Source organism: Pelobates fuscus, chromosome 4 (assembly GCF_036172605.1).
Source record: "Pelobates fuscus isolate aPelFus1 chromosome 4, aPelFus1.pri, whole genome shotgun sequence".
NCBI lineage: Eukaryota > Metazoa > Chordata > Amphibia > Anura > Pelobatidae > Pelobates > Pelobates fuscus.
In genome coordinates, this window is record NC_086320.1 from 295069463 (window position 1) to 295084008 (window position 14546).

A 14546-nucleotide genomic window follows, 5' to 3' on the forward strand; every position below is an offset into this window, starting at 1 on the left:
GATAGTGATTATTTCTGGTACGGTGGTTCTGATTGAAGGAATTGTATGGTTTGGATTGGACAGCTTCAGCATAGGTCTTCGGGCTCCATTGGGGAGTCCTCTTGGATCCATAGGAGCGATTAGCATAGTTGGTACTCCTTTTTCCTTTAGTTGGCTGGAAATGGTCAGGGTATTGACTTCTAGAATCCTTCCTCGGAAAAGGAGTAGTTGTGTCCCTTTTCGATCTCAAGGTCTTTCTTTGCCAATTTCTGATGCAGCCACTTGCATAGTCCTTTAGGTCCCTTGTGTATTTGGTGTTCTTTTTGGTGACCAGGTCTTTCTCAAATCTAATAATCCTATTGTTCATAGTAGTATCCAACTCTGTTATTGAGTCGGGTTGGTCAGTGGTATTGATCTTTGAATGAATTATTTCGATCTCCTTTTCAGTCTTTTTCAATCTGTATTCTCTATACCTAACCAGAATTCTCATGAGTATCATAGAGCAGTTATCTAAGGCTACCAACCATTCATTTTCCAATTCAGAATGGTCCGTAAAAAAAGGTTTCTTGTCAAACCTCAGGCCTCTTGGGATCAGTTTTTGATCAAGGTATTTTTCTAACAATGCATGATCCCACCAATCCCTCATCTCAGTTTTTAGTTGTTTCTCTAACTCGAAAAAGAGGGATTTTAGGGAAGGTTCTGATATGTGGGAGGAAAAGTTCTCATCTTTATCTTTTTCTATTAATAAATTTAACCTTCTGCTATTCCTTTCTGTAAGGCTAAGGAGGGGCATAATCGTGACTGAGTAGAAATAAACTATTAAAATCTAAACAGGGGATGGAAAGGCTAATCGGTATACTCAATGTCAGACCAAAACGGCGCTCAGAACACAGAAAACAAAATGTAAATGTAATATGGACTGACAGTGAGAAATAAATATACCCAATGGGATGAAATAACAGTAGGGCTGCGTCACATACAAGGGAGCGACTTATTAAATGAAACCGAAAAGATATAACTGGTATGTGAGCGCTCCAATTAATTATGCAGATCTACATAACAATCAAGATGAAAATATCAAGAAACTTAAAAATGACCAATCTCGCCGAGATCACCACAATGACCACCATAAACCACAATTGAATGTACTGGGTGAGTCTTATCTGAATCAGAATACTCTACACATATATATAAGAGTATAACAAAATATCATTTATTGTATAATAAACCAATCATAAAAAATGAAACAACATCTCAAAACGTCCAGTATCAGATGTAATCGTGATGAATAGTAAGGGGCCCCTTATTCATATTCTTGTCGACAAAGGACTGATGTAAAAAATCAGAGATGTGCACATTAGCATAAAAACTATATGTGAACTCAAAAAAGTTCAAGCAGTAGGCTCCAGTCCAGTCCGTAAAAAAATATATAAGTGGATAAACGGATAGTGCCCAGACGACCAAGCCGTCTTACGGAGAGGGAGCTCAAACACCAGCCAAACACCCTGGTCAAGACTAAGAGGGAAGCGATAGGGATGGCCCCAAAGGTGAAAAATCACATCCAGATATGGAAAACTATGGGGATATCACTTCAGCAACTTACCCTATCCGTCCGACCATCGGGTGAGAAACTGGGAGCACATAAACTCCAAACCGTGAGGGCTACAGGAAAAAGGCCGTTCTCGCCAGGTCGCTTGCCGAAAATCAATGGCGGGTCGTAAAGGACGAATCGGCTGGGAAGTTCAAATCCGTCGGCGGTGTGGTGAGGTAGCAGACAGCACGTCTACGCGTTTCGTCCTAGCTGGAGGACTTTTTCAAGACAATGTCTGCTGTCTAAGAGCCGGGTTTATATACCCACTCTTAATTGATTCATAGAATGGTCATGATTGTTAATTGATTCATAGAATGGTCATGATTGTTAATTGATAAACTGAGATCATTACAGATCTAAAGTAAATGGTCATAATTGTTAATTGATAAACTGAGATCATTACAGATCTAAAATAAAATATGCTGCAAGTGGATAGAAAAACACAAAATATAATAAATAAAAACATATATCCTTATTAGGACAATCTCATATTATTAACATCGAAAAATTATATATATATAGACATAAAATAAAGATTAAAAATATATTTTTATTTTTACTTTTATTTTTACTAATAAAGTATTTCAATCTCAAGTTTAACAGAGATAATTAATCAATCTTGATTTGTGAGCCTTTTTTTAAAAATAATAATAATGATAATATAGTTCAATTGTTTTATAAAAATCTGTTATTTATATATATTAGATTAGGAACAAGAACATTAAAATAAATGTTGAGCACTATATTTTTGTATATATATTTATATGTATAATTAAGAAAAAGAACATTGGAAAAAAATGCTGAACACTCATATAGGATTCATATAAGTGTTAAAGAGACCATGGGGTCTAAGGTGAATCGTAATATATATGTGGTTCCCGATTCATCCTCTCCCACATATAGAGACAGTGAAAGATCTTTCACTCACAGGGACAAATAAGTATGTCTTCCAAATTTTAAATGTTACATTCCACTTCTTCATTTAACCCATTAGGAGTAAGTGTGTTGAGTCTAAAGATCCATTTAGTTTCTGCTGTAATTAAGGCTAATTTTCTATTGGGTATATTCTCTGCAATATGCTCGATGCCCATTACTAAAAGCTGTGAAGGGTTACTGTCATGGGCCATTTGGAAGTGTCTGGCTACTGGAGATTTTTTATCACGGTTGCTGATGGCTCGTCTGTGTTCCCTGAACCTGGCTTTTAATGGTCTTGAAGTCTGACCTACATATAGCAAGTCACAAGTACATATCAACAGATATACCACAAATGAGGTATTGCACGAGATTCTAGTGGTTGTATGGAAGTTCTCATCTTTAGAGGAAGGGGGAAAATTCTTTTTTCCGTGACATATGTGTTGGCAGGTTAAGCATCGGGTGGCACCACATTTGAAATTTCCTGCTTCACATAATATCGATGTTTGATTAGTTTTTGCAGTCGGAAATTTGGAAGGGGCCAATAGGTTCTTTAGATTCCTATTTTTACGGAATGTTACTCTGGGTACTTCAGGGATACTGAAACGAAGCCATGGATCCAACCGCAGAATAGACCAATGATTGTTTAGGATATGAATGATCTGGTTGTACGCCCTATTGTACGTTGTCGAGAAGATGGGACCTTTATTCTGACCCACCTCTCTAGTACTGATGTGAAAGTCTATCCTCGGTTTAGGTCTCCTTATTATCGGATGATTCTCCAATAGAGATAGAATCTCCCTATGTTTGACTGAGGGGGAAGGTGATGAAATCAGTATATCAGCTGCAAACCCAGGGATAATTTTAGAGTTCTTTCCGTCCATTCCAATTTTACGCTGGTTGATAAGGGAATCTCTATTGAGCCCTCTAGCCTTCTGGTACGCCCGACCAATGATGCTAGGGTCATAATTCTTATCCAGAAATCGCTGGCAAAGGTCCAACGACTCCTCTTCAAAATTCTCCAAAAAGGAACAATTGCGTCGGAGCCTGGTGAACTGGCTAAACGGGATATTATTAATCCACGTAGGATGATGACCACTCGTGGAGTGTAAAAAACCATTGACATCCACCTGTTTTTTATATGTTCTGGTGTGGACATAACCAGGTTTCCCACTCAGGATTAAATCCAGAAATTCAATAGTAGATCTATTTTTGTTGCTCGTGAAGGAGAGCCCCCACTCGTTGTTATTGAGACTTTGAACGAACTCCTCAGCTTCATTTAGATCACCTTCCCAAATGATCAGGATGTCATCAATGAAGCGTTTGTAGAATTTCAGGTGCCTCTTCCAGATAGGGTTATGGTAGATGTTGGAATGCTCCCATAAACCCATAAAGATGTTGGCGTATGCTGGGGCAAAGCTCGCCCCCATTGCTGTCCCTTTCTTCTGTAAATAAAATTGCCCATTGAAACTAAAATAGTTGTGGGTTAAAATGAAGGATATACTTTCAACAATGGCTTCCACTTGAAATCGTGGAAGAAGGGGGTCTTCCAAAAGGAAATGTTTGACCGCTTTCAAACCTAACTGGTGGTCAATGTTGGAGTATAAGGCCGCCACGTCAATCGTTAGCCAGCAGAAGTTCTCCTGCCACACAACCTCCTGCATCAGAGACAACACGTGTCCTGTATCTTTAATGTAGGAGGGGAGGTGAATCATAATTTTTTGAAGGTGAGTGTCTACCCATTTTGAGAGTGGTGCAGTCAGAGAACCAATAGATGAAATGATGGGTCTCCCCGGCGGGTTGGTGAGAGATTTATGAATCTTGGGGAGAAAATAAAAAATGGGGATATTGCCTTCACCAGAGAGGAGGAAACCTTTCTCCATTTTGTCAATAACCTTCATGTCAAACATCTTATTTACCCAAATCCGTAATTCTTTGGTAAAGCGAGTTGAGGGGTTGAAGGTAAGAACTTGATAGTATTCTTGATCTCCAAGAATTCGATTGGCTTCACCCAAGTAATCCTCTCTATTGAGAAGGACAATCCCTCCTCCCTTGTCTGCTCCCTTTATGATGATGTTATTATCCTTTTTAAGGCCCTTTAGGGCTGACATTTCGAGATTAGTAAGATTGTGTTCCAATTTACGATCTTTCTGTTGCTTCTCAAGATCCAGGACCAGGTGTTTAAAATCCTTCATAACCAATTCATAGAAGATAGGAATGAACCCTCCTTTGTCGGCTAGAGGATAGTATGTAGAACGAGTTTTAAGTCCTGTAGATACACTAGCCTCCAACACCTCCAGGGCATCAACTTCCCCAAGGGCTTCAGTTTGATCATTTGATCATTTGATCAAGCCTACTGCTTGAACTTTTTTGAGTTCACATATAGTTTTTATGCTAATGTGCACATCTCTGATTTTTTACATCAGTCCTTTGTCGACAAGAATATGAATAAGGGGCCCCTTACTATTCATCACGATTACATCTGATACTGGACGTTTTGAGATGTTGTTTCATTTTTTATGATTGGTTTATTATACAATAAATGATATTTTGTTATACTCTTATATATATGTGTAGAGTATTCTGATTCAGATAAGACTCACCCAGTACATTCAATTGTGGTTTATGGTGGTCATTGTGGTGATCTCGGCGAGATTGGTCATTTTTAAGTTTATTGATATTTTCATCTTGATTGTTATGTAGATCTGCATAATTAATTGGAGCGCTCACATACCAGTTATATCTTTTTGGCAAGTATATGGCCACTTCTGTCAATAGTGCTGTCTCAAGCGGCTTTGCAAGTATATAGCCACTTCTGTCAGTAGTGCTGTCTAAAGCGGCTAATTCTCACGGTTAAATATCGGCTTGGCAAATATATGGCCACTTCTGTCAAGGAGCACAAGGGAGAATATCGCGCGATATGGATACTTTTTTGTCCGGTGATACTATGTATTCTACTTTGACTACTAGGATCTTTTGTGACAACGTTACAAATTGATATTTTATCACTCAAGTACAGACTCAGGCAACTTTTCTGAGTGGGGCGCGATACTCCACCTGTGCTCCTTGATAGCAGTAGCCACAACATTAGCTGAGGCGATACTTAACTGTGTGACGGCTGTGAGCCGTTTTAGACAGCACTATTTCGTATTATGGACTAAGTCTAATGACAGTTTTCTAGACTTGCCTTATTGGTCCCTGTATTATGGTTTATATGCCAACGGACATATATTACGATCAGTGTATATTATCAGTTCTGGGATCCTGTCGGCCGCTTGCCGTCAGGTGTACTTGTGACAAGACTTTTACACCAACCAGGGTTTTTATGTCTACTTTGGCTATTAGGATCCTTTGAGACTACGTTACAAATTGATACTTTACCACCCAAGTATTGACTCGGTAACCTTTCTGAGTGAGGCGTGATATCCTCCCGTGTGCTCCTTGATAGCAGTGGCCATTATGTTAACGAAGCTGATACTAAACTATGTGACGGTAGCGAGCCGTTTTTTGACAGCGCTATTTCGTATTATGTCCCAGCTATTTTTGCATCACGGTTAGGAATAGGAGTATTACCGATGAACTTACTCCTGTCAATTATGATTTTTTAGCACATCACTACGGTGGTGTCTCAACCTACCCGGTAAAACATTATCATATATGTTTTCATTAGTATTACAATTCCTATTATCAGCATACTAATTTATTTTACCTATATTCTGTTTAGTCTTTGTGTATTCTCGGTTTTGACTATCATCATTGACTCTGTTTCTCTGTTAGCAGGGCCGGATTAAGAGCACACTGGGCCTGGTGCTGACAATTATGATGGGCCTAATTACGGAATCTTATTGACCAAAAACACTGAAACAGTCATACCTCCCAAGCGTCATGTATCTGATGGAGATGGTGCTGGAGGGAAACTCATAGGATGCGGCTATAAGAAAACACATACTCTATTCTAATCTCTCTCTAATTTTTGCTTTCATCTTTCAAGTAAATCCATAACCCCTAACAGCAGTGTCCAGTGAAGCAGGAAGTCAATGGGCGGGGTAAAAGGTGGGCCACTGGTGCGAATCACGTGACCAGACCTGCCAAAAGGGGAGAACATGCCCAAAAAGGGGGCATGTCTGTCCAAAGAATTTGAAGGACAGCCTGGCATGAATGCATGTCAGGCTGCCCGCCAATCCTGCAGGCTGTCCAACTAAGGGCATACTATGCAGGCAGCACCCTAAGCTTGACATAAATGCGTCTAATGTTGCGCTCACTCCATGCTTTCTAAGGACTGTCCCCTAGCACTCACATGTCCACTTTTCTCATTATTGTCTTATTAGCAGGCAGAAGTCCCTGGTATATAGTCTGAGACAGAGAAAAGGTGTTTGTAGTGAGTGTAGAAGAAAGGGGACATGCCACAGTGTTAGAGAGACCAACGTCTGCATTACCTAAACTAATTTTATTGTCAGCCAGTCCACACAAGTTTTGTTCAGATACATCACTCTTAAGCTTTCAAACTTAAAGGAACACTATAGTCACCATAACAACTACAGCTTATTGTATTTGTTCTGGTAAGTAGAATCATTCCATTCAGGCCTTTTGCAGTAAACACTGTCATTTCAGAGAAAATAACTCCACTGGCCACTCCTTAGATGGCTGCTAGAGGTGCTTCCTGGGGCAGTACTGCCTAGTGTATGTACTGCCTAGTACTGCCATTCAGTGTTTCCACCCTCTGCATGCAGACACTGAACTTTCCTCATACAGATGCATTGATTCAATGTATCTTTATGAGGAGATGCTGATTGAAATTGTGCTGGCTCTGCCCCTGATCTGCCTAGTTGACAGTCTCAGCCAATCCTATCGGGAAGTATTGTAATTTGCTCAGACCACCACTTCTGATGATGTCAGCAGACAGTCAGTTCAGAGGCAGAGCCAGCAGCTGCAGACTTGAATACACGTTATATTTTACTATACTTAGGGAGGCAAGAAGGGGCCAACGTGGTGGTTTTAACATAATAGGGTCAGAAATACATGATTGTGTTCCTGACCCTATAGTGCTCCTTTAAGCAAGAGTATGTGAAGAGTAGTTAGGGTTGCCACCTTTCTTGGAAAAAAATACCAGTCTTAATCATTTGTTTAATCACAAGGAGTGACATCAGAGAAAATTCTGTAAAATCACCAACAAACTACTCACAGTTTGATTCTGCTGTATAGATGGATTGCTCCCAGTGTCTCAGTCTCGCAAGTCACCCAGTGTCTCAGTGTCCCTATGTATAACAGTGTCAGTGTCCCCATGTCGCCCAGTCCCCATTTCTCTGAGTGTCCCCATTTCTCCCAGTGTCCCAATGTCTGTGTGTCCCCATGTCACTAGGATACTGGGGACACAGAGACATGGGGACACTGAGAGACATGGGGACACTGAGAGACATGGGGACACTGAGAGACCCGGGGACACTGAGAGACCCGGAGACACTGAGAGACCCGGGGACACTGAAACATTTAGGGAAACTGGGAGAAATGGGGACACTGAGACACTAGGGACACAGACACTGGGAGACATGGGGACACTGAAACATTTGGGGACACTAAGACACTAGGGACACAGAGACATGGGAACACAGACACTAGGGGACACTAGGGGACACTAGGGGACACTAGGAGACATGGGGACACTGAAACATTTAGGGACACTAAGACACTAGGGACAAAGTGACATAGGGACACTGGGAGACTATGGGACACTGGGAGACTAGGGGACAGTTGTGGACATAGACATGGGGACACTGGGACATAAAGGGACACTGGGACACATGGGGACACTAGGCACACTGAGAGACATGGGGACACTAGGCACACTGAGAGACATGGGGACACTAGGCACACTGAGAGACATGGGACACTGGGAGAAATGGGAACATAGTGTCTCCGTGTCCCAATGTCTGTGTCTCCCAATGTCCCTATGTTTCACAGCATCCCCATGTGTCCCCTAGTGTCTCAGTGTCCCCATGTTTTCGAGTGTCCCCAAGTGTCTCAGTGTTTCCAGGTCTCCCAGTGTCTGTGTCCCCATGTGTCCTAGTGTCAGTGTCCCCTAGTGCCTGTGTCACCATTTGTCCCCTAGTGTCTCAGTGTCCATATATGTCCCCTAGTGTCTCAGTGACCCATAGTGTATCAGTGTCCCCATGTGTCCCTGCTGCCTTTCCCCCATCCCTCTCTTACCTGAGCTGTAGAGCTGCTGTCTGGACTCTGCTGTGTTGCTGCTCCCTCACGGATCAGTAAGTAGTAGAGAGAGGCAGGGATATGCTGTAACTTCCTATCCCTGCCTCTATCCACACACAGTGACCCCTACTGGCCGGTGCTGGTATTGCAGAGTAATCTCCATTTATTCTGAGAAAAATACCTGCATTTGTATTGCCGGTATTACTGCAATACTGGCACGGCCAGGCAGCCTCAAATACCAGTCAGGTGGCAAACCAGTAAAATACCAGTCAGGTGGCAAACCTAAGAGTAGTGTGTGTGTAAAAAAAAAAAAATTTTTTTTTTTTTTTTTTTTTTTTAAATGGGCCTATTCCATGGGCCTGGGCCTGGAGCTGCAGCTCCATCAGCCCCCATGTTAATCCGGCCCTGTCTGTTAGTCATTGCTGGGATAGCTCCTCTTCTTTTGATGTCCCATTATTTACTAATAAAGGACTTTTAATTGCCTATTATATTTATATTAGGAACAGATCCTGTTTTCCCCTTCCCTTCTCTCCTCTTTCATTATTATATTCCAATTTGGGTTACCCCCTTTTCTGTTCCTCGACTTTGTTACACTAATATTTTGGCCATTTTTTGTAAAGTTATCTGATCTACAAATCTGACGGATTTCTGTACCACAGCTTTCACTGTGTAGTAACATACACAGTGTAGGTGAATGTGGTGTTAAATAAGGGAGATGCACGGTTAATGGGGGTGACACACAGGGACAGGGGGTTAATAGGGTTGATACACATGGGATGGGGGATATGGAGGGGTGACCAAAAGTTGCCTAACAACCCAGAAGTCCCTCTAGTGGTCATCTGGTAGCCAGCCACTAGAGGTGGAGTTAACACATAAAGATAATTATTGCAGTTGCACTTGCAATAGTTACCTTTACACAGTTAAGCGACCTGGGACACTGAGCCCAGACCACTTCAATGCGCTGAATTGGTCTGGGTGCCTATAGTATCCCTTTAAAATGTCAGTAAACATATATATATAGAAACATATTAAAGTAATTAATCAATTACACATGTCATTGCAGTTACTACGACAACAGGCGGATGGTGAAGAGGAAGGTGAAGGCAGCAGCCGCCTCCAGGAAGACAGGAGGCGGTTCACAAGAACCGGACCTGCTGCCCTATGAAGAGGAGCTCCTGCAGTTCCTGGGAAGAGACAACCTCCTTGGGATTGAGGGGACATCTGGCGCTGAAACATCTGAAGGTACGTTGTTAAAGGACCACTATAGTGCCAGGAAAACAAACTCGTTTTCATGGCACTATACGGTAATTAGGTCCCCCCCCCCAACACTCGTGTCCCCCTTCCCACTTCAGCCACTTACCTTTCTCCAACCCCTTCAGCCACTTACCTTTCTCCAGCGCCGGGCTCCCTCAGCGCTGGGGAACACTCCTCCCTCTGCCGACATCAGCTCCGAATGCACAGCAAGAGCCGTGCGCACATTCAAACCACCCATAGGAAAGCATTACTCAATGCTTTCCTATGGACGTCCAGCATCTTCTCACTGTGATTTTCAGTGAGAATTGCGGAAGCGCCTCTAGTGGCTGTCAGTAAGACAGCCACTAGAGGCTGGATTAACCCTCAGTGAAACAGCAGTTTCTCTAGAACTGCTATGTTTTCAGCTGCAGGCTTTAAACTAGAGGGACGTGGCACCCAGACCACTTCATTGAGCTGAAGTGATCTGGGTGCCTATAGTGGTCCTTTAAATTCATATGTTAGTCGAAATGTACATATATCAGTTTTCTTATGTTAACCTTCCAATGTGTGTTTTCTATGCCATCTGTGCAAGCCCCTCAATCCCCAGAAGAGGCACTAGGAACTGCAGGAGATGCTGTCTGCATGGAGAGCAGGGCAGCAGGTTCACCTCCTGTCTCCCTGGAAATGCGCCTGGCTTCACTTTCCTCTCGTAAGTACTTGCATAGCATTGTTAGATAAATGTTATGTGTGTGTGTGTGTGTGCGTGCGCATTTAAACATACACACACACACACACACACACAAGTATGTGATTTTACTGTATATGAAGTTCATTTATCACATACATGTATTTCAGACCATTCGCAACTTGTCGACGTTTCTTCACCACGTATGAGTGTGGTTTCCCTCCAACAGCCGGCCACTGGTGTCCAGGAACAGGGATCCACTGCTGAGCGTAAGTAAAAAATGCTTTAACTCTACACATTTTCTTTGCAGGCATACTAGTTTATGTAACAGGCAGGGCCGGGTCGACCACTAAGCAAACTAAGCGTCTGCCTAGCACGCACTGGCCAGGGGGCTCAATGTCTGGGTGACCAGCAGGGGTGGGGGGTAGCTCACATCGCTCTTCTCCTTCTATTCACTTTATTTACTGTGGCTGTGTGGACCACGTGTGATCTTATCTACCATCTACTTGCCCTGAAAGGAAGCTGAGTGCAACGATCAGCTTCCTGTCATGCAGAAGAAACAGAAGATTCTCTACCTGGGGACCCTCGGCCACGATACATGTAGTGAGATTAGAAGGAAAGGGAGGTGGGCACAAAGACATGCGTTGAGAGGTCACAAAGAGACAGAGAAAGGGCTAGGGGGGGACACAGATGCATAACTATACTTAGACATAATAATAAATTAATAGCATGACTGCATATATCTTATTTCCAAGTTTAACCCCTTAAGGACACATGACATGTCTGACATGTCATGATTCCCTTTTATTCCAGAAGTTTGGTCCTTAAGGGGTTAAATAATATTGTTGTACAGATGATAGTAAGCATTGCAACATATGACACATGCTAACAATGTTCTTTCTCTGTTCTCCCCTATAGGTTCTGATGGTAATATTGTTGTACAGATGATAGTAAGCATTGCAACATATGACACATGCTAACAATGTTCTTTCTCTGTTCTCCCCTATAGGTTCTGATGGTACTCTACCCCTGCAAGAGGAGGGTACCATTACCCTAACAGCAGTGGATCCTGATTCAGTGACATCAGTGGCCGAAGAAATGCAGTCGCCACAACTTCCTCCACCGTTGGCTGCGCTGTATGCGACGATCCAGGCTCGTCAAGCTGAACTGGAGACGTCCATACAGCAGGATAGGGAGAATCAGCGAGAACTATTGCAGAATGTAATAACCGAGGTACGCTCCATGTCTAACGTTTTGAATGAGGGCGTTAGCCAATTTACATCAGCAATGGTTTCCTTGCAGCAAAATATGCAGCGCTTTATGGAAATGAGGGAGGAAGAGTGCATTTTAATGCGCGCGCAAGCTGCCCATAATTTGGGCATAACCATTGCTGATGTAGATAGCCTAGTTCATGAACGACGTGCGCAGGGTCTTCCCAGAAGGGATGATGATGATGAATAGATATCTGTGGTAAGAATGCACTCAGATGTTTATTTCTCATTATCATCCACAAATGTGAACACAACTGACGATGTTCATTATAGGTTGTTACATTCTCAATTTCCTCCTGGTTTTCCCTATCCTTCCCCTGAATATACATTGGTTCATTATCCTCTGCACTATATCCTCCCAGGACTGCTCCTAACAACCTGGGCTGCCTCTGCTTTGTTGCTTCTCCCACTTGCTTTTCTAATCAAAAAAATATTGGATTACAACTTCTGACTCCTCTTTTCTTTAATAATTTATATATATATATATATATATATATATATATATATATATATATATATACATATACATACACACACACATATATATAAATATATATATATATATATATATATATATATATATATATATATATATATATATATACACACACACACACATAAAGCAAATAGTGAACAGAGCACTCCTTAGGAAATTTTCAATTGTGTATTTAAGTAATCTTGATTACTTATTAAATACACGATTGAAAATTTCCTAAGGAGTAATCTGTTCACTATTTGCTTTATGTTTGGTGCTGGAAGCACCCAGGTATTACAACTTTACAAGTTATATTTTTTAATGATGGTGAGTGTCGGAGGTCGGATTATATATATACATATATATATATATATATATATATATATATAAAATTCTATGTATATATTTATGTAATATTTTTACATAATTAGGTCATTTTAATAATTACAATTAGCAGGACCTGCCTGACAACCCAGGCCGAAAGTCCAGGGAATTTAATTTGCTAGCACTGTATTTAACCCTGTAACTTTCTATGACACCATAAAACCTGTACATGGGGGGTACTGTTTTACTTCGCTGAACACAAACATTAGTGTTTCAAAGCAGTAAAATGTATTACAACGATAATATCCAGAGGCGGCTCTCTAATTAGGCGGTTTAGGCGGCCGCCTAAGGCCTCGCGCTGGCGGGGGCCTCGCGGCCGCCTAAACCGCCTGTGGGCAGAGTGTGTCAGGTCCTCGGTCACTGACCGAGGACCTGACACCAGGAGGGGGCCCGGCGGCTTGCCCGGTATGCCGCCGGGTGCGAGGCCCCTCCTGGCTGCCCGGCCACCATCGCAGACACTGGTCTGCAGCTCCGCAGTGTGCAGAGCTGCAGACCATGTGATTCGCGAGAATTGGCCAATCAGAGCGTCGCCGCGGGTTACCACGGCAACGCTCTGAAATCTCGCGAGACTACACGCTCTGCAGCTCTGCGGAGCTGCAGACCGGGAGCAGTGGCCACCGGACCACCAGGGAGCCCACTGGACCACCAGGGAAATCAAGGTAGGCTCACCATCACCCCCCACAACACTCAGGGGGTGGAGCCTCACCATCCCTCCACCACCACCCTCACCACCACCACCACCATCAACCCCACCACCCTCAGCCTCACCACCCCTAGCACCCACCACACTCACCATCACCCCCACCACCCCTAGCCCCCACCACCCTCACCACCACCCCCACCACCCTCAGCATCACCCCCCAGCCCCCCTCAGCCTCACCCCCACCCCCCTCAGCCTCACTACCCCTAGCCCCCACCACCCTCAGCCTCACCCCCCCACCACCCTCACCATCACCCCCCACCACCCTCAGCCTCACCATCACCCCCTCACCACCCTCAGCATCACCCCATACCACCCACCACCCTCAGCATCACCCCCACCCCCTCAGCATCACCCTCCACCCCCCTCAGCCTCACCCCCCACCCCCCTCAGCATCACCCCCACCCCCCTCAGCCTCACCCCCCACCCCCCTCAGCCTCACTACCCCTAGCCCCCACCACCCTCAGCCTCACCCCCCCACCACCCTCACCATCACCCCCCACCACCCTCAGCCTCACCATCACCCCCTCACCACCCTCAGCATCACCCCATACCACCCACCACCCTCAGCATCACCCCCCCTCAGCATCACCCCCCCTCAGCATCACCCCCACCCCCCTCAGCATCACCCCCCACCCCCCTCAGCCTCACCCTCACCCCCCTCAGCATCACCCCATACCACCCACCACCCTCAGCATCACCCCCCACCCCCCTCAGCATCACCCCCACCCCCCTCAGCATCACCCCCTCCCCCCTCAGCCTCACCCCCACCCCCCTCAGCCTCACCCCCCACCCCCCTCAGCCTCACTACCCCTAGCCCCCACCACCCTCAGCCTCACCCCCCCACCACCCTCACCATCACCCCCCACCACCCTCAGCCTCACCATCACCCCCACCACCCTCAGCCTCACCACCCCTAGCCCCTACCACCCTCAGCATCACCCCCACCACCCTCAGCATCACCCCCCTCAGCCTCACCCCCCACCCCCCTCAGCCTCACCCCCACCACCCTCAGCCTCACTACCCCTAGCCCCCACCACCCTCAACCTCACCCCCCCACCACCCTCACCATCACCCACCACCACCCTCAGCCTCACCACCCCCACCACCCT

At 44.5% G+C, this 14546-nt stretch overlaps 1 protein-coding gene across 1 annotated transcript; it reads left to right on the forward strand.

Moving 5' to 3' along the window:
• The first annotated feature begins 9768 nt into the window (after positions 1-9768).
• Positions 9769-12065, forward strand: LOC134609447 (uncharacterized). Its single transcript, XM_063453120.1, has 4 exons — positions 9769-9928; positions 10512-10628; positions 10775-10873; positions 11614-12065. The coding sequence occupies exons 1-4, from the start codon at positions 9769-9771 to the stop codon at positions 12063-12065; spliced, it is 828 nt and encodes a 275-aa protein (XP_063309190.1).
• Positions 12066-14546: the final 2481 nt, after the last annotated feature.

Bases quoted from the DNA above. Each gene is read 5' to 3' on its own strand.
- LOC134609447 (XM_063453120.1), top strand. From the start codon at position 9,769: ATGGTGAAGAGGAAGGTGAAGGCAGCAGCCGCCTCCAGGAAGACAGGA. The intron at 9,929-10,511 runs GTACGTTGTTAA...CATCTGTGCAAG, and splicing joins TGGCGCTGAAACATCTGAAG to CCCCTCAATCCCCAGAAGAG. The intron at 10,629-10,774 runs GTAAGTACTTGC...CATGTATTTCAG, and splicing joins CCTGGCTTCACTTTCCTCTC to ACCATTCGCAACTTGTCGAC.